This window comes from Macrosteles quadrilineatus, unplaced genomic scaffold, assembly GCF_028750875.1.
Source record: "Macrosteles quadrilineatus isolate MER2022 unplaced genomic scaffold, UCM_ALF_1.0 Scaffold_2__2_contigs__length_208266976, whole genome shotgun sequence".
NCBI classification, from domain to species: domain Eukaryota; kingdom Metazoa; phylum Arthropoda; class Insecta; order Hemiptera; family Cicadellidae; genus Macrosteles; species Macrosteles quadrilineatus.
In genome coordinates, this window is record NW_026542595.1 from 128,240,812 (window position 1) to 128,267,064 (window position 26,253).

General features: G+C 34.7%; 2 protein-coding genes across 5 annotated transcripts in view; one reads left to right on the forward strand and one right to left on the reverse strand.

Annotated features, from left to right (window-relative positions):
• Positions 1-17,499, forward strand: part of LOC128986817 (lipase 1-like) — a 37,746-nt gene extending 20,247 nt beyond the window's left edge. Inside the window, exons 2-8 of the mRNA XM_054407355.1 lie at positions 4,428-4,617; positions 6,376-6,490; positions 7,612-7,855; positions 13,219-13,377; positions 14,238-14,319; positions 15,527-15,669; positions 16,203-17,499. Of these exons, the coding sequence (XP_054263330.1) occupies positions 4,428-4,617; positions 6,376-6,490; positions 7,612-7,855; positions 13,219-13,377; positions 14,238-14,319; positions 15,527-15,669; positions 16,203-16,352 (1,083 nt within the window). The 3' untranslated portion in view covers positions 16,353-17,499. The remainder of the gene's footprint in view (positions 1-4,427; positions 4,618-6,375; positions 6,491-7,611; positions 7,856-13,218; positions 13,378-14,237; positions 14,320-15,526; positions 15,670-16,202) is intronic.
• The window catches only part of LOC128986816 (FAST kinase domain-containing protein 1, mitochondrial-like), a 39,255-nt gene continuing 26,232 nt past the window's right edge, over positions 13,231-26,253 (reverse strand). For 3 of the 4 annotated variants that reach the window (XM_054407351.1, XM_054407352.1, XM_054407354.1), the window contains 4 exons: positions 25,499-25,621; positions 24,367-24,433; positions 21,378-21,582; positions 20,497-20,633 (listed from right to left, as the gene is read on the reverse strand). In XM_054407351.1, coding sequence (XP_054263326.1) covers positions 21,381-21,582; positions 24,367-24,433; positions 25,499-25,621 — 392 coding nt within the window. In that variant the 3' untranslated portion in view covers positions 20,497-20,633; positions 21,378-21,380. Of the gene's footprint in view, positions 13,343-20,496; positions 20,634-21,377; positions 21,583-24,366; positions 24,434-25,498; positions 25,622-26,253 lie in introns of those variants that run through there. The other variant, XR_008490158.1, reaches the window with a different exon arrangement.

Consider the following 26,253-nt stretch of genomic DNA (forward strand, 5'->3'; position numbering starts at 1 on the left):
CACGGACAATTGGGGACACGTCTTAAAAGCGGACAATTGCGGATACTAGAGATTAATGCTACCTAACAAAGGGTTTGACAGGTATCTACAAATATTTCACTGCCGGACAACTGTGGACACATGTTCTGGAAAGAGTCTGATTTCCACCTAAGGAACAGATACATACACGATATATGTTAGGTTAGGCTAGGTTAGGTTAGGTTAGTGTGTAAAGTGTGATATAAATCAGTCTTAAAATCATATGTATGAATCTGTTCTTTAGGTGGAAATCAGACTCTTTCCAGAACATGTGTCCGCAGTTGTCCGGAAGTGAAATATTTGTAGATACCTGTCAAACCCTTGTTAGGTAGCATTAATCCCTAGTATCCGCAATTGTCCGCTTTTAAGACGTGTCCCCAATTGTCCGTGTCCGCAATTATCCTGTATTCATACAATCGGGTGGTTTTAATGGCTAAATATTCAAATTTGCCAAAATACTTAAACCTCCGTAAGCAACAAAATCTTAGCTAAGAATTATAAAAACCCCATCTATAAACCCAGAAACCATAGCCTAGTTGTGTGAGGGTTATAAAAACATTGACCTAGATATTATTTTGTCCAGACGTAGGGTCTCATCATGCTTGGGAGAAAACAACCCCAGGATAAGGAAAATCATGACTTGGCTTGTAAAGGCTGCAAGCTTTACCTAATTGACTAAAACACGATCTCATTGACAAATGATACCTCGGAGCCATTTCCGTAAATTACGATATTTTCCCAAAACACTCAAAATAAGCACCATCACTCATAAACATTCCATATACTGAACCACGTGAAAAGTCTTGAGAATAGCTTCTGAGAATGTATCTGTCAGAGTTGTTTTTATTATTTTTTTTGTAGGCCTGTTTTTAGCGAATTTCCCATATAGGGAATAAGCTATTACCGTAGTACTCATGGTAAGACCTGGACCCGGGACCGATTTTTTTTCGTTTTGAGGTCCCTAGAGGCCAAAAACACCATCCGTTCAAGTTAATATATATATGTCCGTTAGCGCGATAACTCGAGAAAAAATGATCCGATTTTGATGAAATTTGGTACAAACGTGTAAACCTACGTTTATTCGAACGAGTTCGCGAACCAGCATGATCGGACCATGGGAACGGGGGTTTATGGGGTAAAAATGGGTTTTTCCCATTTTGACCCAAAAAACATAACATTTTGCAATTTCTTTCCAAACTATTTTGTAGAGCTTAAAAAAACAAATAATTTAGTATATTGAAGCGTTATAATGCGCCTAATGGTTACGGAGAAAATTCCAAAAAATTTTTAATTTAAAATTCCCATGTTATTCTTATGGAGAATAAGTAAACTGTTGTAGTTTGCTTGTTTATTAACATATTTTGCCCAAATTTGGAAAATGTTTTAATTTCTTACTAACTATTAACATTTTACATAAAAAAAACACTTACCCTCCCTGTTGCAGCAAACCTAAGTATGTGTTAAACTGATTCTATTTAAATAGGGAATAAATGTGATATTTTTAAGGAGACATTTTAGTGTAAATCCAATCAGGCAAATGGAAATTCGCTTAGTCTGCAGGTTTGCTGCGGAGGGGGTATTTTTTTATAAAATAGTGTCTGGGGAATACTTAATCGAAAATCTGTACAGCGATGCTACATGATTTGGCGATTACAAAACATGTTCGGGTGTATATTTTACTCAAGAAATTTACCCTAAAGAGGAAACTAGTCAACATCAGCATATTAAAAAATTACCGGACATTACAATACATGTCAAAACACGATTCAGATTGTATATGATTAAATGTTTACTTATAGTCATAGTCAATGACATAGCATAGTGAGGGACATATCCCAAAATGTAGTCTATTAAAATTTTACAAATATATACCAAATTAATACAGTTTTCTAAAAGATATTTGAATGTCAATATTAAACGATAAGATAAGCTGATAATATTATCTGTAAGATTGTTATCGTAATTAATTAATACCCCCGCCGCAGCAAACCTGCCGACTAAGCGAATTTCCAGTTGCCTGAATTGATTTTCAATTAAATGTATTTAATAAACATTAATTTTTATGAGTACATAGGCTTGCTGCTACAGGGAGGGTAAAAAAGTGTGTTTTTTAGAGAAATATTAATAACTTAGTATAAAATAAATAAATGTACCAAGTTTGATCAAAATATATCCATAAACAAGCAGACTACAACATTTTACAATATTCCCCATAAGAATAACATGGGAATTTTAAAATAACAATTATTTGAATTTTCTCCGTAACTAATAATAGTACAAAAACACTTTGTTATACTAAATTATTTGTTTTTTTAAGCTCTTTAAGAAGGTCTGAAGAGAAATTGGGAAATTTTTCGTTTGTAGGGTCAAAAGTTAGAAAAACCCATTTTTACCCCATAAAACCCCCCGTAAAACCCCGTTCCCATGGTCCGATCATGCTGGTTCGCGAACTCATTCAAGTTTATCCCGCCTTACACCTTCAAACCAAATTTCATCAAAATCGGATAAAAATTACTCAAGTTATCGTGTTCACGGACACATATATATATATATAAATCTATATATATATATATACCTATATATATATATATACATATATAAAAATTTGAACGAATGGTGTTTTTGGCCTCTGGGGACATCAAAATGAAAAAGTAAATCGGTCCCGCACCTAGGTCTTACCATGCCACCTACGGTAATAGCTACTTCCCTATAGGGAAATTCGCTAAAAAGATACCTATGTAAAAGAACTAAACATCGGAATTTCAAAATACCACCTAAAATAAGTTTATATTTTACTAGGTGACGTAATTTGTTTTGGGACATTGCCCTGACCGTGTTCCAAAGGATGTATAAGTTGCAACTTTGCATTAAATGTCGTTAATTTGATTCAGTTCGAAAATAAAACTGAAGATTTTAATGTTTGTAAATGCAAATGTTTCCTAAAATATACACAAAAGGTCAAGGTGGAATCCGTTTTAGGTAGCAGGAATGCTAATCCTATCGGACGAGCGCCGAGCGGAGGATAACGGCCTCAATCAGCTGATCATTGTTGTCATCAGCTGGCCTTGACTACTGTTATCAGTTAACCACGTGACCTTCAGGCCGACACTTCTTCTTTCTCATTCCGTCTTCCTATCTTCCTGTATCCAGCTTCCGGCTGCTGACTTGCATCTCCTTAAAGTCTCGATCGTTAAGAAGCTAGTACTTACTTAATGGTTCTAATGTACTTCCTGTAATTGATGTAAGGTAATCAGAAGATTTGTTGGATTGTTACATAATAATTTGCTTGAACATTAACGAAACTCTCTTTTAGCTTGAAGTTAGGATAGTCTACATTTTTCCATTTTGTGGAAAATAGTGCCAAAAATAAACGGTATCAGCAATCTGACATGTTTTTTTCTCTCATTAGCTTGTCAAGAACTCGCTTATCATGGGTAAGCGTGGGAATAGCTATAACATTTAATGAGGAAGATAACAAATCCTATACTTTTTGGACCACAATTTTACAGCATTATGGGTTCTACTAAAGTTTGTACCTTTTTGTTGAGAGTAAAAAGAACACTACATACTTAATAAAAAATGGTTAAAAATAAGAAGCTGTTCTGAGATATTTATGGTTAATTTTGGAAGAAAAGTTTTTATTTTTGCTAGATGTAAAATTTAGCCGTTTTGTAAAACTTACATTCAGCATTGCGATAAAAAAGTAGTATAAACGTATTATATTTTCCTAACTGGTGAAACATTTGGTTTTTCTAAACTGAACACACTGGCGTGAATTTAAGAAAAACTTTTCGTTTAGGTACAGGATTACCTAAACAAAACCGAAACATAAACAGAAAATTATATATTGAAATAGAAATGTTTCACTCTCTCCTAAGGAAATCAATTCACTAGTAGAAATAGCCAAATTAGTGTATGCCTAAGTTGATTTCTTGTACTTTTTTCCAGTTTGCAGGATTTCACATTTTAATTATTTCCTTTTGGTAAAGATTTGTATACAACACAAATACAAATTTACTTCTTCTATAAAAAATGCACTCACTACCACAATTTCTAACTCCACATCCATCTTTTGATCCTCTCCCAAACTTACTTCTGTTTTGGTGAAAGGTGGATTGAGGACAGTGCGGAACGCCCGATGCAGTGTGCACACCCCCTCTAAAAAGTGCCGAGACGGCTGTGACGACCGTAACGACCCAGTGAGCGCTTAGCTTTATTCTTTTTCCGATACAATATTCACTACTGACAGGTTAAGTGTAAGAGAGGGCCATGTGGCCCTAGCTTTGCCTGTTTAAATAAATCATTTTTATTTCAAAAATCATTTTCATTTCTATGCTGTAAGTATTCATGTAAGCTATGTTGTTACTTTACATTTGCTACTCCTGTTACATAGTCAACAACTGTTCTAGATGGCACTGCTGAACATGTACGGGTGGAGATCTGAAGAGCACAGAATCACCACAGAGGACGGCTACATACTTCCACTGCACAGGATAGTGAGCAAGAAGAGCAAGAACAAGAAGCCTCCAGTGTTACTACAACACGGCATCCTCGGGGCCTCGGACATGTGGATACTGAGAGGCTCTGACAAAGACTTGCGTAAGTAATACTAGGTCCTGGGTTCATGGGTTCAAATCTCCCCAATCACCAAGGGCTTTTAGCTAGAAGATAATACCGCGACCATGGAGAGCGAAACAATGTGAGAGGTCTCGATGAAGCGCGCCTTCAAGAGAATAAAAACAAATTGCTGTTTTCTATACTGTAGAGGTTTTAATACAGGGTGGGGCAATGAAAGCGCCCCAATTTATAATCAGTACAAACTCAATAATATTCACCCTATGAATATAAATAGCACACCAAAACACAGCTTATCTTTTGCCATTTTAACTTAACAAAGTCATTTTTCCATTTCTTGAGAACAAAATCCTACAAGTGACTTCATTGTCCTACTTGACATTCCTTTTTAGCCACTTGAAACTCCATCAAATACTCCTCCAGCACTTCTTCAGGAATCACTTTAGTTTTTGGACTATCCTTAGCTTCGGTTCAAGCAAATCTGTGGGGTGACTTTGAAAAACCTAGAACGGCAAGTAGCTTATTAGAACAACCCCCCCTCCCAAAAAAATTAGCCAACGTAAAGCTTTCAACAACAAAAGCTATCTGGCAAATCTCTTCGGACTTTGAGTTACTTGGACTCATATTCTTTTAACATTTGCTGGTGTAGTACAAAGAGTTTTGCGGCACCCACCGATTATTTTTTTTTTTGTTTAAGCGATTATCCTAAATAAATTTACCTAGTTAAACATTGTTTTCCAATCTGGAACAACGCCATGTTGATCAAGGATGGAATACGGTCCAAACAATCTCTGGGTTTTTGCACAAGAACCACTATTTTATAAATAGGTTTCCACATCAAAATCTTAGTGTTAATAGCCTCAGGCATAATATTTACTAAAATGGCATAGTATAATTGATGTTTTAAGCACAGCTGATCATTCATTGTTGCAACAATTAACATGTGACAGGTAAAACAAATTGTAGCGTTCTCATTGCCTCACCCTGTACAACTCAAATACTTGTGTATAGTTAACAAAAACAAAAACCAGATCACTTGCTACTAAGGTTAACCGCATCTGCCCAGATAATACAGGGTGATTACAAATGGAATAAACATTTTGTATTTAATTAATATGTTTTGTCTATTTAATTTGTAATCACTACTGTAGATTTTTTTTAACCATCTAGAATTTTAAAACCGGTCAGTATAACCAACCTTTTACATTTCGATTTTTAAAACCTTTCTTTTTAGGAACCTAGAGACTTCTATTTGCATCCCTGTTGCAGTAACAACATAGAAACCATCCAAACAGGCGTCTAAGTCTAGTTTTGTTTTCACTCACTTGGAAAAAATTGGAAAATATCACCAACTTTTCCAAAAATTTTTAGAGTGTGAAACAGTCCCTGAGTACAGATGAAAGTTAAACCACATATAACAACAGTGAAATGTTGTAATAATTTTTGTTGTGTAATATTTTTTATTTCTTATAGTGCCTTAATGGACTTTCTTCCGATTCAAGTAAGCCACCTATAAGAATACAGTTTTAAATTGGAAAATAACTAATTTTTTATTGTTAGCAAATGCCCTATCTTTTTATCAGATAATTTTGTATTGTACTGAATAAGGATTCTCTTTTTGATTTTACTACTCTTTTAATTTTACGTAAAGGTAGGTATTTTTCCAGATTAGGTTTTTTATAAATTAACACTTTTTTAAAATAAAACTTTCATTTAGGTATTTTAATTGTAGGCCTACCGTAAAATATTGATACTGATAAGTATGTTTTTTTTTCTTTTCAGCTTTTGTACTGGCCAAGGCAGGTTACGATGTGTGGCTAGGGAACGTCAGGGGAAACAACTACTGCAAGACTCATGTAACAATGAACGATACAATGGACGACTTTTGGGACTACAGGTGTGTATCAGTACTAAATAATATCTAGTTGTAAAGCTTGGACGTTAAAATCCCTCTCGGTACAATCAAACACCACACCCTGTACATATTACTGTCCCTGAACTTTGACCATACAGGTGTTTAAGGAAAGAGAAAGGACTAAATGGAGAAAGAACAGTTTATAGGACAGGAAGTACAGCTGGGAAATCTGTGAGAGTGACATAACAGGTGTCTAGCTGTGACAATGACCTTGGATTGTAGAGCAAGGTTGACAACAGCTGACCACAACACCATTGTCACTGTCACACGGCTTAGCAGAAATAGTTTAAACTGGGTGAAATTTTCTCCTCGTTAAATTATAAAATTTATTTTGAAAAACATCGACAGAATCATGTACGAGTTGTCTAATTGCGGCAAACATTTAGGAACAACTTAATTAAAACACAAACCTAGCTTAGAACTAGAAGCTCGTGGCATAGATTTTGACTAAAAATAAATAGATACTTTGAAGATAGTCAACAATTAATTGAAATCCTAAATAATTTGACCAAAGAATATCATAACCTCTCAGTATAAGAACCTAAAATCTTATAATTTTAAAATTATTTGAAGTTTATTAAGCTGTAAAGTACATACAACATTTGTTTGTAATAAGAAATGTTTCCCTTTTAACTAAAAAATTGACGTCAGTTAACGTCAACACTGGTTGCTGAACTCTCACTTGATTTTTAACACTAGAGGTTACATTTTGGGTCTTTGAACTATTTTAAGTCAATCCTCTTCATAGTTTGGTTCCGTAAGTATATACTTTGAACAAACATAGGTTACCAAGAAAACCTAAACACTAGTTACAGCAGATGTGAACATACACATTTTTATTGCAATTCTTTATGAGCCCCAGCATTTTAGTGGTTTGAGATTTAGAGGGTGTCTAAGACACACATACACAATACACTAGCACACTAAAGCTGGGTTTTCCTAGGAGCAAGAGAGCGGAGGGCGCTTTTTTCTTGTCCTAGAGTATCAATGATACTGATTTCCTAGTATGCTTAGTAGTTTGAGAAAAAGTTAGTAAATTCCCTGAATAAAATTAGCTATGATTACTTACCTTAACCTAATCCACTGTGTGTTATGGTGTTTAGTTTCCATGAGATGGGGTACTACGATGTCCCTGCAATGATCGACCACATCCTAGCAACGACGGGTCACAAGCAGCTGTTCTACATCGGCCACTCCATGGGCACAACAATGTTCTACACCATGTGTGTGTCTCGGCCAGAGTACAACAACAAGATACGAGGCATGTTTGCGCTCGCGCCCGTCGCATACATGTCTCAATTCCCTGCTTTCCTCAAGCAGATGGCCAAATATCGATACCAGCTTTGGGTAAGTACTAAATAAAAAAATTGATGTATAGGCTAATCCCATTAGGTAAAGGTAGACAATAACTTGTCTATTACATATAAATGTATGTAAAAAAATATAAATTATGAAAAATTCATAGCTTTGTCCAATACTGTTATGTAGTATGTAGTATGTAGTATGTAGACATGATGCCTACCAACTGTCACACTCAGCTGTAAGAGTGATCTTGTGTCACCTGGTAGTGAATCTGTTAAACAAATTTGAATGTTTACTCACAAAGCGGAAACATTTTTTAAAAGGTTTTTATAAGAAGAATAAACCAAAATGTTGGTTTCTGAAACCAAAGGGGTTTTAAGTTTTTAAGGTTCAGTAAGAGAAATTTGAGCAATAGTGTTTGGATTTTGGTTTAACCACGTAACATTTAAGTCTTGAATCGATTGAAGAACTTTAGTGACTTTTTTACATCATTTACTTGAAAAAATCCTAAAAAGTCAATAATCCAAAAACTGTCTCTTCCTTTGAGACTTGATTAAACATTACAGTTTATCTTAGGCTATAGAAAAAAGATAAAACTACGTTTTAACAACCGTTTTTGAAAACCCATCATACCTTTATAGTATCTTCTACAAATTATTATGCCAAAACTTGCAACTTGAGTTGTAATGGTTTAGGATCCATTTTAGCACCATCGCCATCATATCACTTTCTTCTTCAACGTCCAATATATCAGACGAAAGACTAACACAACCAAACTTTTATTTACACTTACAGTAAAAATCGCACTTACAGTAAAAATCGGCTGAAAGCTATACCAGCATTTGCTGCTATTTGGGAAGAATAACTGTATAACTTGTATCGTTGTATCTGGTGAGGTATAACTACATGCCTGGGGTTTTGGTTGACCTGTTGTAAAAGTGCTTGACTGACTGATATGTCTTATCAATGTCTGGATGGTCTATGGGTTGTTTTTTTGGACAGAAGAATGAATCATAAATTAAGAGAACAAATCCTATCTGAGTCAGGTGTGGTGTGCATTGTGCTAGATGGGAGAGACAACCTAAAATAAACGGTGAATGGCTCAGATGAAAGTTGGTGGGATGGGTGAATGCTTTGTAGATTGCACTTAGTCAGGAATTTACAAATTTTTGTTTGTCATAATTTTTTGTTATAAGTCCTTTGAATTTTTATTTACATAAGGTGAGGGTAAAATCTTACTAATATTATAAATGTGAAAGTTTGTGTGTTTGTTTGTTTGTTTGTTTGAAGTTCAATCACGCATAAACCACTGGACGGATTGGGGTGAAATTTGGCATGATGATAGCTTACATTCCCGATTAACATATAGGCATATTTTTATCTCAAAAATCCTTTCGGGCTCCGCCCCAGTGGCTCTGTTATTCCCCATGTTAACCTTATGAGTATTCATATTTAAAGGGAATTACAGAATTTAGTCAGCTGTTTCAACTAAAAAAGTTGGTTCTATGATATGGAAAAGCATTAAAAGTTATAAGATTTACCAACAGGGTGCAGCACTATACTTTTTTGCATTTATGAAAACAGCTAATTTGAACATGTTTGAACTAAGCAGCAACAAAAAACTGTGATTCGCAATGACAACTGTCAAATTAGGATTGTTTATACAGTTATGTTTATGTTTTTCATTTCATGAATAATTTGTGATATTGGATCATTTATATTTCTGTATTGTTTAGGTGAAGTGGTAGAACATTATGGCTATGGTAGATGTGTAATACTATAGAATACTGTAAATTTAAAAAAGCAAATTTTATCAAACTGTGTCCTCTCTTATTGCAAACGCAAAGCTTGAGTATAACTGCAATAAGCATTTTATGTTTATATTCCAACCCCGTACGAAGGACGGGTACTCTGCTAGTGTTAAATAATGTGAAAGGAGCATAACTACTTGGCTAATTAATTTGCTTTTCTTCTGCCTTTTCTCATGCTCTTTTACTTTTTTTTGTCCAGAAAATTTGGAAACACCCTGTATACTCAATAGTATTATTAACTACTAGAGAACCCGTGCGGCTCAATGAGCCGCATAGTATGAAACATAACGCTGAGGAAAACGCCATGCTTAAATTCGAGTAATTCTAGTTAGGCCTACATCTTAGGAGTTGTTTAAATACTTGTTAGAAACTAATTTTAAATATCTCTATTTGCGTCGTCAAGATTCACCTGCATTATTTCTGCTCTCAGTTTTAACTGATAGCTTCTAATGAATGCTAAACGATCTGCTTCAATTCGAGCTAACATGTTGCAACCAAGATTTTCCAACATTGCGAATTGAAGAAAACTGTTGCCTAGACATCCCCCTAATCAAACAAATTTTCTCCGTAGAGAATCCTGAAAAGTGGAGTGATATCAACCATTTAATGTGCTCCATTGTTTACCCACAAACTCTGGGTTATCAACTGGAAAGCCTTTGAATAGCCTAAAGCAGCAACACCATTAAAAGTTTGTTAACGTATTTTAACGTGTTGTGTGTTAGTCACAGTATATGCCCCGCATCAGAACGTCCTCACGTTGTTCAGTGGGGTTTCTCTTAATACCTGTCCCAAAATTTTGAATATGGATTCATTTGTCGAAATAGGTTGGATAAATTTTGTATCTATAAGATTTGGATAGGAATTTTCATTTTCTCTTTTTGAACAGCGTATATTATTTGCCTCTCCTTAATCATAAAAATAAACTTGACTTTAACTACTCAATCGTTGAATATATAAACACTAATTCCTTCACTTATGTCTAATATTGCAACTAAAATTCAGTCAAAAAACTTTTTATACGTTTTTTTGAGGAACAGGCAACATAACCTAGAAGTAAACAATCCATTTGTGTTTTTCCTCAATTAAAGTAGAGCGAGTAATACAAAAGTTTACAATGAAAACATAAAGTCGCCAAGATTTGGTATAATCTTACTAATTGAACTTATCAACTCAAGGCATTATTATGGTTTCTAATAAATGTTTTGAAATATCTCGATCCGCCAGTGTCATAGCCTAAGTAAAATCTCTTGCATACATTAATTTGATATGACATTAGGCAAGTTTATTTTACAATCGTGACAACACGGCTTCGTATGGGCTTCGTATATTTTTTCACTTCCAAAGTAAGTTGCATAGCAAAACTGGCAAATATAATTCATCTCACCAAGTGCATGTGTATATGGATGTGTATCTGTTAGATCAGACCTCTATTTCTCTACTCTCCTCATACACATAAGATACCTTATTATTAATTGTTTCCTCCTCCCGTTTACAATATTTCGTCTTTCAACTTGAGGCATTTTCCGTTCTTCCAACAAAACTGATTAACTGCTTAACTTGGTCTTAACCTACTGAATACTAAAACATTAATATTTACTCCCAAAAAGCTAATGCGTTTATTTTTATAAACTGCTGTTTTTTGTTTTTAAAATTGTTCAATGTATTTCTTATGGGGAAAACCCGACCTTTGAGAGGGTCTCACGCCCTTAAGAATAGAAATTTTAAAGTTCTAAAACCTTATTGCAAAACTACATATTGAGACGAATCTTTTGACACCTTAAACGTTGAAATTGGTCCACAAATAAGGGAGGAGTTGCGTTAACAAAATACGGCTTCACGTATTATATATATAGATATTGCAAAACATGACGTAATACAGAAGAAAATCAATTTTAAAATCAGAAAATAACATTGCAAATACCTCTTTTGGACTATTCAGTAACTCCCAATAAATGTGTGTTGTTTAAAACACAATTTTAAAATTAATTAACAGCTGTTTCATTAAAAAGTATTATCCACATGGCCAAGATGTAAACAAATCTGTGGAGGGATCTTTAAAGGCTTCTGGGGCAGAGCCCTAAGCGAATTTACTTCGTTTTTTTTTTTTATAACTCATCTACAGACCAATACCTTTCTTTGGACACCTCTATCAAGTTTTTACGCCCAGCCGTTCTCTCAAATTAGTGGAGACAAAGTTTCCAATTAAATATTTAGATTCCCCCATGTTAATCTGGGAGAAAACCCAACTTTGAAGGAAGATCCTGCCCGAACTAATAAAGATATCAAAAAACGAAAAACACTTTGCTTTTTACATCGGCTGGTATATTTAAAACAGCTTATAGAAACACCGTAGCAGTACTCTAAAATGACTGGACCTTTGGTGGCCTGTGGGGCATAGTATTATATGAGGGGACTTGTGAACAAATTACACATTTTAATAGGGTTCAAAAAAACATAATTCCAAGGATTTAGATCCACACCATAAAGACTGAAGAGTTACCTACCTCAATCAGGTTGCATTAAAAAAATACCCCAGCCGCAGCAAACCTGCTGATTAAGCGAATTTCAACTTGTCTGATTACATTTTTACTAAAATATTTCCATAAATAATACATATTTATTCCCTATTTAAATAACATTAGATTTAACGAGTTCTTAGGTTTGCTGCTACGGGGAACGTAAAAAGTGTTTTTTGGCCATATGTCAACTGTATAGGATGAAATAAATAAATTTTATCAATATATATCCATAAACCAGTAAACTACAATCATTTTAATTTTCTCCATAAGAATAACATGGGAATTTTAAATTACACTATTTTTTTATTTTCTCCGTGACCGTTAGGCATACAACAGCGCTTCAATATACAAAATTAATTCTTTTTTTAAGCTCTACAAAACGGTTTAAAAATAAATTGCAAATTTTAGGGTCAAAAATGGGAAAACCCCATAAAACCCCCCATAAATCCCCGTTCCCATGATCCGATTATGCTGGATAGCAAACTCGTTTGAATAAATGTAGGTTTACACGTTTGTACCAAATTTCATCAAAATCGGATCATTTTTGCTCGAGTTATCGCGCTAACGGACACATATATATATTATATGAAATTGAACGGATGGTGTTTTGGCCTCTAGGGACCTCAAAATGAAAAATTAAATCAGTCCCGGGTGCAGGTCTTACCATGAGTACTACGGTAATAGCTTATTCCCTATATGGGAAATTCGCAAAAAAAACTATTCAAACATTTTTGTCTGTCTCTTGTTTACAATCGGACTGTGGTCAAACATCCAACTAAATATCAGCTGTTAAATTACAACTAAAATAAATTAAACTGTTATAAAAAAATTGGTCACCATCACTGGATCGTTGAAAGCAAACTCTAGATAAAATAAATCAAAAAGCCTTAAAGGATGTTATCTTTTTAGTTACTATTCGCTGGTGCGCTGGATCATAAGCTTTGAAATGACTCCAAAATCGTATGACTCGGTTAAGTATGATGGGTGAAAAAAGGATGTAACAGAGAAAATCCTTATTGTATTAACTATATAGATGCTTAGTTAAATCACTGAGTGATCCATGTGATGATTGTTGCAGGAGATGTTTATCAAGCAGGGTATACACCAGGTGTGGCCCAAGATGCCGTGGTTATCCACAGTAGAGGCTAATCTGTGTAGAGACGGCTCTCCACTGCAGTCTGTCTGTGTAGAGATAGTCTTCTCTATTACAGGCTGGGACTACAAACAGTTCAATAAGGTAGAGCAAAATAAAGTTTTGTTTCATTTACTTTCTCTCCCCTTACATAGTATATGGAGAAAGTATTATTTTTGTCAAATTGTTTGAGATTGAGTTTTGGGTGGATATATCTGTTTTGGGTCCCCCTGAACGCAAAAAAGTGGTTTTCAGATGTCTGTGTGTGTGGATGTGTATAGAGCTACAGACTACACCTGTGGTCCGATTTTGATGAAATTTGGTATGTTGGTAGTATAATCCATAGTATTTTCAAGCGTTTATTTTTATTATTTTTTTCAAATTTTGCTTTTTAGTAGTGATTTTTAAAAAGCATAATATACCAAAAATATCGGAATATAAAACAAAACTGCCTGAACGATTTTAATTAAAATTTAGTATGTTATAGCCCTTTTAACTCTAAACAAAAGAGTATTGCACCCATTGCTGTAAAAACTACCGTTTAAAAGTTATAGCAACGTTGGTGATTTTCCCCATAAAATATCGTAGTTACTCCCACCGGCTTACCCATGATAAGGGTTGTTGTCAAGAGAGAAAAGTATGTGTCAGATTGCTGATACCGTTTGTTTGTTCTTCACTTTAAATAATGGTGGATGTGTAACTGGTTTTCAGTGTAAGTTAAAAGAATTAAATTATTCTCTGTATTCTCGTCAATTTTGAAGTGCAGGTAAAGCAACTAGTAATTTAACATGATTGCTAAACATTTTATTTTGTGTCAATGCATGCACTAAACTATAAATTTACATCAAACGATACTGGAAATGTATGAGTATTTTTTTATGAGTTGTCTACTCCATTGATGTGCCTGTACTCATTGGCATTATTCTACCAGAATGTTTACATGACAATTGAACTTTATGTTTTAGAGCATGCTGCCAACTATGATAGAACATCTGTCCAGCACCAACCCCAGAACTCTCGCTCACTATGCTCAAAATGTTGACTCAGGTAAAGGAATATTCTTGTAATAAATTATAACAAAGATGGTTTCATAATACTGCATCACTATTTCCTATAAATATAAATATTTGATTGAGTTGGTGGCTTAAAGCCATGAGAGCAATATTGGGAATTTGAATTCCCGCACAGCCACTAAATTTTATCAGTTTGTTCTTTCTTAATTTTGATGGCTCTTGTGCTTTGCTAGAGATGTGAGGACAAGAAAATCAGGGTTTATAAAACACAAATATTTTTTTTTTACGACAGGAAAATGCTTAATGCACCGTCAGGGTCTAAAGATGGTTTTTACCCTGGCGTGTGGGACTCTCACCCACTAAAAACCTATCGGTCCAGGCAATGGAAACCCTCTCGGAAATGCTATCTACAATACTTCAAGAGGGTGCCTTTGTACGCCAGAGATGGCATTTCAGCCATAATGATCCACCGCGTTCAGCTGCACCGCAGCATCACAGCTGTTCAATTATCTTCACTTTTAGCACTCCTTCGGGACAAGACGACAAAACACCAACAGAAGAGGACATATCAGTGGTTCCAGGGAGAGATGGAAGTGGTATCGGTCACCTGAGAACTCAGATTGATGATGCAAACGTAGCAGAAGGAGAACAGCCTGACCTTATCGCTAACGCTCCAAGCGATAAAGAGGTCCTGTTCAAATCCTACCACCGAATTCCTACAGGAAAGGATAGCGTGCGGAGGATCGGCGATTCCATTTTCCAGTATTGAGTTTCATAGGAAAAGAGTCTATCTGGAACTTAAAAAGAGTTCTGTTAGGGTTGGTTCTAAGATTTAGCGGGGTTCTTAAGCCATAGACTCAACAAGGGATAATTTAGTGAGAGGCTCTGGGCATAAGGGTTTCAGAGCTATGAAAGGGAGAGTTCCGTGGAATAGAAAAGTTACCAGAACTGACCAAAGATTCAACAGAATACTCAAGGGGTTTTGGTAACAGGTTTAACATATAATTAGCTTTTAGTGGGAGAAAATTTCAAAGAGGAATGAATGTGACTGTAACTGCCCACGTCACCTAGAACACTCCAAGGATTTAATATTTCATCCCTGCATTCAATTTCTTGCCAGTACTAAATCAACCCAAAATGTTAGTAGTGAGAAGTTGGGAGGTTCTGAGAAATAATGTTTTAACGTCTAAACATGTTAGCTTTGTAAGTAAAGTTGTAATAAGTCACAATAAATTTTGCAGGGCGGTTCCAATGGTTTGACTACGGACCGACAAACAACCTCAAGGTTTACGGCAACACAGAAGCGCCTGAGTACGACCTCTCACTAGTCACAGCTCCAGTATCCATCCACTACAGCACCAACGATAACCTGTCTTCTGAGAAGGTAATACTTACCACACTCTTATAACAGAAAATACATTAAACCAAACTAGTGTGTACTTCAAAGTCCAAAAAAACCGCTTGACCAGTTTTGATTTAAATTTAGTATGTTATAGTCCTTTTAACTCTAGTTAGTTACTCCCACTGCTTGCCCATGATAAAAGTTGTTAACAAGCTAATGGGAGAAAGTATGAGTCAGATTGCTGTTACCGTTAATTTTTAATGTGGATTTTCCTTAAAAACTCAAAAAATAGGTTTTTCACAAAAATAGCTAGAATTATTTTGATTAAAATTTAATATGTCATGGTCTATTTAATTCTAATCAATATGGTAACCCACAATGCTGTAAAAATTGGTGTTAAAAAGTTACAGCAATTTTTGTGTTTTTACCTATAAAATATCATATTTTCTCCCACCCCCATTTTAAGGTTTGTTGAGAAGCTAATAGGAGAAAGTATGTGTCAGTTTACCAATACCGTTTATTTTTATCAAACTACCATTTTTGTGACTAAGTAGTTAACGCTCTGCGTTTTGCAGGACGTTATGAAGCTAGTCAAAAAACTTCCGAATGTCATCGGAGTGTTCAAAGTTCCCTACAAGATGTTCAACCACATTGACTACTTGTGGGGAAACAATGCTAAAACTATCCTCTACAAAGACATCATACACCTCATGAACAGGTTGTAACATCAAGATGTCCTGAAAGAACTTGACAAAAATGACAACTCCTCTACGACAAAGTCTCTCTAGTACGGAGGCTCGAAAGCGACTGAGTACCTATGATTAGAATGTAGTTCCTAATATTTAAGGTTTTGTGATAATAAATGTTAATATATGTCTTTTAATTGTAGCGTACAAAAATATTTATCAATAAGAATTAACTATAATACTCAATACCGTTTAAATTACTTCTAGTTATATTAGGATTATGTTTTAATTTGCTCAAAACTAGTAATGTGTAAGCTCATTTAATTGATTTTCGACTGTTTACGAAGGGTCCAAAGTTAATGATTGTAACTAAAAAGCCTAAACATTCATTCAATGAAAACAAATTTCATAAATGTAACATATATTTTGTTTGTGTATTGTTTACGTTTATTTTGGCAGTCTGCTAGTGTTATTTTCTTATTTGGTATTAATTTAGATTAAAAGTACGGTACAAAAATGCTATAAATCTTTGATATACGTATTGCTGTGATAGATTAACTATTCATAAGGAAAATAAAAATGTTAGATACTATAATACAATCTCATTAAATGATATGGAAAAAAGTCAAACTGCCCAATCCACCATAGTTTTGCATCTTGTTTTTTGCCAATTAAGGACTGGACAATGTCTTTTTCCCTCATTTAAGGATATAAGAAAGTATGGCCTGATAATTTTGTGGTCTGTTTTAATTTTGTATATCTAAAAAACTAATTTATTGAGATTTGTTTCTAGTGGTGAAACAGACACACAGCTAATAAATGCAAGCTTGCTATTTGTTTGGATAAGTTTTATCAAATAATAAGGTTTTGCTATACTTCCACATTATACCCTGTAAAGCAAATCACACGCTCAATCATCAAAGAGGAAAGATTTACCAATGTTTTCAAACCTCTGTTGATGTCGGGTTCCAAAGTCCTTATTGATACAAGGCATAACTGTTTAGTAGTTTAAAAACATGGTGTAATATAATTCACCTTTAAATAAACCAACAAGTTAGGCCTATTTTGTTATTGTATTATGTGTTTTAAGTAAAGAGCTCTGATCCAGTAATTGTAAGACTGTGGTTTGTATGTAGATTTGTAATTAAAGTGAGATTATTATTTTAATAAATAATTTCTAACTAAAGCAATTGACTTTATTGGTCCCTTAGCAAACCGTTGTACAGATTGGAAACTAAAACAAAAAATAGTTCAAAAGTCATGCATGCCTATAATGCAAAATATATGTACCATTGTAGTGTGCTGTATAAAGTAGTATTTTCTGAAATGTTAAAAAGAAATAAAGCTATACCCTGCTAGAAAATTTTGACAAATACTTCCATTCACAGAGGTTAAGTAATTCTTGCATTGATAACTTAAATAAATAGGCCTACCATATAATTCAAAAGATACAAATCTTTTCAACTGTTATCTTCAAACACTTAACAGGTTTACTCCAATAAAACAAATTAATGTGAAAAAATTCTAAACTTTTATTAGGATTAGTTTAAAAATAAGCTAAATATACAATTATGTTTATTTCGCTTAATTTAATAATTTTTTATATTTTACAAAATGTTGACAAAAATAATCCCAATAAAAGTTATACATAAATTCACATTTCCTTGTTCTCCGTTAAATTCTACAACTTTTGGTAAAGTAGCAAGCCAAAAGCTTGAATAGTTACTACATTAAGAGCTGTCAAAAACAAAAAAATAATTTTTAATCTAGATTTTTTTCAAAAATATTTTGTTTTTAAACTTATTTTTATTAGTCATAACCAACATGTTTGCCCAAAATAGTAATGAATTCTCTATGAAATGTAATATTCTATATATTAATGCAAGTTTTATCAAAATATCTTGTCAATTTTTCAATCTAGAAGTCAAAATGTTCAATAGATACACTGAAAACCTAAAAACAACTATTTTTACGTATAAATAGAAAATGAGTGAGATTAGGACATATGCTTATAGGACATTTTATCTAGTTTTGATCCAAATAACCATTTCCCGATTTTTGTCAAGGTTACCATGAAACACTCTGTATTCAGTGTTCAGTGTGTACTGGCATTGTTAGGTGGATACCTGTTATATTGTGGATATTTATAGGCATGCACTGTGGATGCGATACTCCCTGGTGTGGATTAACGTCCGCACTAGTGAGTACTATGACTATCCGCAGTACTATCCTGGTAATTGGACCAACTCGTTAATACCAAGGCAAAAATGTGGTTCGGAATCCACTATAAACTGTAGGTCCCTTAGTTGCCTTTAGCTGTATGGGCAATTAATTTACAGCTGTGCCTAAGGAATATGTCGTCCTTGGTCACTAACAAGACTACAAGATCGCGCCACTCATCCTACACTCATCTCTATTCATACTTGGCTTAAAATACTTACTTAGTATGGTCGCCATTTAAATAAAAAGTATTGAAAAGTTGTGTATTATTCCAGCTTCAAGAACAAATTATTAATAAACTAGTTTACCTTGTGGTTGCCAGATTCTTGAAATGAGTATATATCTTGCTCGATGTACATTTCGCTACATGTGTAGCATCGTCAGGAGCACAGTTTGTCACATTAGGCTATTTAACACAAACACTATTTACAAATATTTACATTTACGGTCGGATGACGATTTACGGTACGTAAAGTCATAGGAACACAGCGCGCGAACGTGTGCGCGGACCGGAGGCACTACATGTGTCACTATTTGACTGACAATTGGCTTGAGGAGCTTTGTTTGGGGAGGTTCGGTCAGGGGATGGGGGTGAGTTTATGATGTTAGGTGGAGCGAAAGAGTTAAGTCGATAGCAAAAGTCCAAGAAAGCTACCACATATACAAACATACCCATAGTTCAAATACAGACACCCTGTTAAACAAAAAAGAAGATTACAACAATTCAATAATTTTCAAACTTATAAACCATCTAGAAGATCAATGTGGCAACAGCGCAGAGACTTGGCAACGTCACAGTCCAAGAAGAGAAAGCTCTAACATCATAAACTCACCCCCATCCCCTGACCGAACCTCCCCAAACATACCTCCTCAAGCCAGTTGTCAGTCAAATAGTGACACATGTAGTGCCTCCGGTCCGCGCACGCGTTCGCGCGCTGTGTTCCTATGACTTTACGTACCGTAAATCGTCATCCGACCGTAAATGTAAATATTTGTAAATAGTGTTTGTGTTAAATAGCCTAATGTGACAAACTGTGCTCCTGACGATGCTACACATGTAGCGAAATGTACATCGAGCAAGATATATACTCATTTCAAGAATCTGGCAACCACAAGGTAAACTAGTTTATTATTGAAAAGTATTAAAGTATTAATATCAATAATATCCAATCAGTGATTAGTGACACAGTGATGTAAAGATTTATCAAAAAATAGTTTATTGAAGGTTTCAAGGTTATAATCCTGTCTTGGTTGACCGAAAACATCCTACAGAATTCACCTGGTAATGCAGTATTGATAGGTGAGACACTAAAAATAAATACACCTCAAGTGAAAGTTGAATAGTGAATTTGTTGTGTCTAGCGTCTAGCACATCTGACCACTTATTGAGCAAGCTACTCATCATTGAATTAGGGAAAGGAAATCAAATTGTGCAAACAAATTCCATTAAATTAGTCCATTTATAGTCTAAAGTATTTTAAAATGTCCTTTCTGTATTATCTATTATCTTGGCATCTGGCCAACGGGATTTAAAAAAGACAAAGATTGGTCAGTGAAAGAGTTAAGAATAAATTGTCAATATCACCTCTTGCATAACTCAAATGTCTGCTAAATATTTATTCAAAGGGATTTTGCTTAATTAATTTTATTTATTCGTGAAAATGTTTGTTCATGTCTCGTGTTTATGTTTTAAAGACTTCCTGACGACCTGCTAGGAGCGACAACATGTCTTAAGGCTTGACAATGACACATTGAGTGTTGAAAACGGTCGCTATCCAGGCGAACAAGAGATTACATTGGCAACAAAAAGGTATTTAACTTCTAAAATAGTATTGTTAAAATCAACCCAGAGGGCAACACCTCAAAAATTAAGGTTTAGTTTAGTTTGAAATGAAAGCTAATATTTAAAAATAATACACTACTAAATACTAAAGGCTTGGTTAAAATAACAATCAAATAACAATTAATACCAATAAGGTTTTTATTTACAAAAGAAATAATAAATACTGTAATGCTATACAACAGATTTCTTACCACTAATCAGTTTTTTTGCAGCATTTGGCATCGTCACTTTGGATCTTCATCTTCATTTGAGAATTCCTAGTGAAGACATAATTGTTTTAATACTATGGCTGTTTAATTTAATGTAACAAATAATTTGAGTTTTTGTTAAAAGCGATAAATCGGTTAATTTGTAGTACATTTTTATCAGATCATAGACAATTAAGCCGACAACCATGTTGCAACTTGTAGTTGTAACTAATGCACAACCATGTTGTTGTTATTTCTATGTGTCCATGTAATCGAATGAAGTGTATTATTATACAGGGAAACTTTTGTTTAAATTTGTTGAATCTAATTATTTGGGGAAAACTAAAAACAATGTTGTTAGATCAACATTTTTCAAAATTGAACCCAACATGGTTTTCTTACTGGGGCTTATCGTGTCTCAATAGTGCGCAAAAGGTTCATTAAAGGACCAGCCACAGCAAAGATCACACAATAAAAAATATGGAATCTAATGTAAATTTGAATCAAAAACTCACATTTCAATCTAACATTTCACATACATCTAACATTTCAGTCTACGACAATAATAGGATTTTTATACTATCGTCTCTTTAATTACAAAGCTCACTACATATTAATTTGTGTCCACAATGGCAATCAGGTTATATTTTATATTTTACCTAACAAGTCTCTCTTTCTCATTCCCCTTCTTTGACCCTCAGAAATATCCCTCAGTCTGAACAGCTTGGGCCAACAAAACTACCCTCTTATCAAATATTTGAATTGACATGGCCGACATGGGCCATAACTGCAGCCAAGGTGTGTTATAGTTACCTGTCATGAAGGCCAAATGAGACTATGCAGGTACTCCAGCTTGACCTTGGGTTCTGTCATGTACATGGCGTTCCACAGAGAGTCTGACAGGCTGATGACTCTGTAGCCGAGGATCTCCAAATGTCTCTGCTTCATCTGTAGGAAGCCCTTCAGTCGCTGCTCAAACGCTGTGTAACTGTCTCCGTGGTACAACAGCAAGGCTAATCTGGAACAGAGAACAAACACACTAAATTAGCGAGTGTTTTTTAATGTGTCAATGTTTTTTTTTGTCGCCCATGTATTTTTAGGTTTTTATTGTAGTTTGAAACGGTTTTGTGTATACCATAATATTTAGCCGATCTTAGTTGCACTGGGTGATTTCCAACCACAAAGCCTTTGGGATTAAAACTAAAACCTTCAATAAGGTAAGATAACCAAATGGTAAATAAATACACACTTGACTAGCAAACCAAATCAGGGCTGAATTTTTCTAAAGGCGGACAGAGCGAATGCCAAGGGCTTCAGACCGGAAGGGCCTCACTTACGGACTCAAACATTATTTGTTAAACTTGAAAAAAATAATTTCACCATTTGAAATGTTTGATTTTTGAGCTGAGATTTTATTCTCCCAATAGCCAAAAGCGTCTGAGAAGATTACCTGATCAAAAAGCAAGATTTCTTTGAAATTGTGTGAGACAATGATGAAGATTCCCGGACCGAAAAAAATGTTTAGGATTTCACAGAAACTGCTAGAGACGTTCATGATTTTACATGATCGGAGGAACGATTATGTTGTTTTCACGATAATAGAAGAAGTTCATAATTTCACTGTGAAAGAGAGGTTCACAAATTCACTGACTCATACGATTTTGTCACGACTGAGGACAAGGTTCACTGACATTGCAGGCAACCTTCAAACCAACAATTGATATTTTTTTTTTTTAATGTAAACTTCCAAATACTTGAAAGCACACTTTATCATCTCATATAAATCCTTTCCCCACCCTGATTTTTACCCAACTCAATTTCGGCCAGAGATGTTAGGGATATTTTTTTACCCGGCTCTAAGTTAAAAATGTGTGACCCGCCGACCCCTTATATTATTATTAAAATCAAAATGGAATAATTTGTTAGCTGGTGTACTCCTAGGTGTATTTACAGATCCGATTGTAGAAAACAGATGGTTGAGTTCAACACATTGAAGCAATACTAACCAGGCTGTATTTCTAAACTTTTATAAGCTTCAGATACCATAATCAGAATTGAAAGGCCTCTTTGGAGTGATCCGCGAGGGTCCACATACAATAAAAACACAACCCTAGAAATAATGGCTGCTGGTTCGATCCTATAAACAGTTTAAAGAACTTTTTACGAAAAAAAAAAATAAGACCCAGCACTATAATCCATTCATAGAAAGTGAATAGGCGAAAAAAGCCATTAAGAATTTGTCCCTTATCTTAGTTTTGTATTTTAATTTAGAAAAAATGTTCTTGAGGTAAGATTTGTAAATGACAACCTAGATTACTACTAATTTTGAAAATAAATTTTATAATGAGACCATTTTAAATGTTCTACAGTTTACCTACAAAATAGTTTGTTCAAGCTATGATTTATTTGTGTCTAAATGTAAGCAAATTGTTGCTCTAAATAATCTCATAAAATGTTATTTCAAGCATTACAAATATTTTATACAGAGTGTAAAATCCTGCAATCAGAAATTATGTTTGGCTTAAATCAATGAATCAATTTACAACAAATGTTATGTTACAGTCATCAAGAATTCCATTAATTACACATTAAACAAAATTACTTCCTGATATTCGTTCTTACATGGATCAACACAACACATTAACCTATAATTTTTGGTTGACTTCACTCAGTAAATATGGGCCTAATAGCATTTGAGCATTTTGTCTTTCATAATCACCTTTAAACTATTACAAACAGCCACTTTAGCCTATATCACAAACATTGATTGGAAGGATTGGACTATCCTTGTATTTACCAAAACTAATGACACCCCATTACACTAATAGTACAACTAGAACATTTGAGAAGTTTCTGTATTGTTTACTTTCTCTTGTTTGGTTTAAATTATACTTGTTTTGATGGCCATCTATATTTTAACGATATGTTCAAATATGCTCAAAAGACTTCCCTGTTGAATTACTACCAAAAACATAAAAAAAACTTAACACGATGACTGCTGAAAACAACGTACAGGCGCTCCCCAGTGGCGGGCGAAGCCCCGGCACGCAACCGAATCAGCGAACGCAATTGGCATTCAAATATTTCAGTCTGACGAATCACAAAAGAGCAGTGGTGACTGTGCTGTGTTACCCCGAGAGTGGATGTAGTTCACTGAAACACCCAAAGGTAGCAGCACTGCACGGATCCGTATCCAGTGTCTTTGTAATGTGGGTTGAAGAGAAAAAATCCCCGAAACCGGGACAAAAGCATTGCCAGACAGGATTTTACGGGAAATTTTAGTACCAACCTACACAAAAGTAAAGCTCGCATTCTAAGCTGGCAGGCTGGCAACGATTATAACGTCTCCGTCTGAGGCTAAGCTCACACTGACTCAATATATTTCTGTTGGTCTGGTGCCGACTTTTGTCGGCGCGCGCCACATTGAAGTGCTAGCGACAGCAGTCAACGTGTTTATGTAGGTAGTGTAATGTTGTGTTAAAAAACGGTTGAGATTTCATGCACATGATGAATGTCAATCAATCATATTGTGATAAAGTAGAAAATCAAAAAAGGGATTTCATCAATTAAAGATTTTATTAAGAAAGATCTTTTGTAAAAAAAACTCACATTTGTTTCTCTAGTAAGGCAGAAATTTTTGTGAAATTACAAATAATGGACTTAAGGTTTAGTTAACCCCTTAGGTACTTTGTTTAATAAGGTAAATGCACACATCCGAGACACATGTAGACGGAAAAACACAAGTTTAAAGTGGCCCCCAACATATTTATTTTAGAAAAGCAAAAGAATAAGAAGTACTTACTTGTTAACACCTTCGTCACTTTTCAGAGGCACTGGTTGTAATGCTGCATCTAAATTTACTTGCATATCTGAAACCAGAGAAAGATAATTCACAAATTTGTCATCATTCTATTCTATGACCATATGAATATTGCCTCTTATTAGTGCAACAACACTGTTTTGTCTTACATGAAATGTGAGAGTAGTTATAATTGAGTGACATACTGAACAAATATGTAACAATTACAGTTTAAGTACAGAATCTTTATTTTAAACTAGGGAAGGACGAGTCCTGAAATTTATAGTTTAGTTTTTTAGTTTAGTATTTCCAAATTTGGGACGGGATTACATTTGATTCAGGAATTTTTCGGGACGGGATTTGATCCAATCGTTGGCGATTTTGACGCTTCGCGAGTGACGATGACGCCGCTATCGCAAGAGATGTTCACAATAGTTCCCAAACGCAGGAGGCGAAGTCATTTCGACAATCCCACTGTGACCCCGAGTCAAACCGCTGTGACCGCGAGTCGTTTTGACGATCGCACCGTGACTGCGAATCATTTCGACCGCGAGTCACAAGTTTCTATGCCTGTAAATTTTTACCCGTTTTTTGTTTTTATAGATCAGTGCCACAAATGATAAAAATTGATTTTGTTTGTCTTGTTTGGTAACTGCAATACTCAAGACTCTCTTATTATGCCCAGGAAAAAATCCCGTCCTGTCCCGTCCCAAACTAAAAATTTAATCCCGTCCATCCCTATTTTAAAGTGAAAATTTTTTAATCTCAATGGTAGGCTTCCACGATCAAAGTAGACTGTTGGTTTTAGGATATGACAAGGTAGTTGAATAGCAGTTGAATTGAAGTTTGAGCTGAAGATGGATTTAGGCAACGCTTTCGAAACATCAGCTGAATTTCTGTCAATTTATTGACGTGGTCATCTCCCGAATCCCAAGATTCTTGTCCAAACATTATTCGTTTAAACTTGATCATTATATTAAATATGAAAAAAAAAACTTAAGTCGCACAAAAATAGGTTTATGAGTATGTTGATGTCACACAAATAAATTTAATCGTTAATAAATGATTATTCAGTCACCTTGTGACACAAATGATGAATGGATTCATTACATGAGTAGAACATATAGTTAGTTACCTAACACATAGCCGTAGGGTGAGAAAGTCCTGGTGCCAATGTATTGACTGCCTCCCACAAGTTTCAGCAATGTGCTGTACACATCAGTGAACAGAAGTGATTTGGGCACTACTTCGAGCTGACCTGAGAAACAAAGATAAGTGAATCAGACAGATGGTTTATTATATGATTTGGTGAAATGACGGTGGACAATATTTACACAAAGCCAGTTTACTTGCCTCAGGTAACGAAATACATTAGAGGCAAGTAACCTGCCCCATAACCTGCCTGCTCTACTGGCCACGTGAAAACGTGGATTTTGTATATTGATATAACTTGACATTCCCATTCCAATGTTAAAGTTTTAACTAATTAAAAACAAATAACATAGTGGAATTGAGCTATGGGAACAGTGTGCTGGTGAAAATTCCGGTTTTTATCAATACCCCAACTTTATAACCAAGTCAAACTAAAAGTACAACTTATTGTTATCATAGCATATTTTATGTCCCTTTTACTATTACATTACCAAAACAAGGGGATAAAATATATTTTTACACTGTAGCACCTTCTCTGCGTGGTTCATTCAACTGTTTTTTTTATTAAAAAATTTTAGTAAAGCTGGAGCTGGTACATATAAAAAAACAGGTGTCAACTTCACTATCTAAGTCGTGACAGCTAGGAAAAGCAAGAAAGTCTTTGATCTAAGAAAGTGACAGAGCTGTTAAAATTATTCCTCACCCCAAAATAATACTCTGTGCTTAAAGTATAAGACA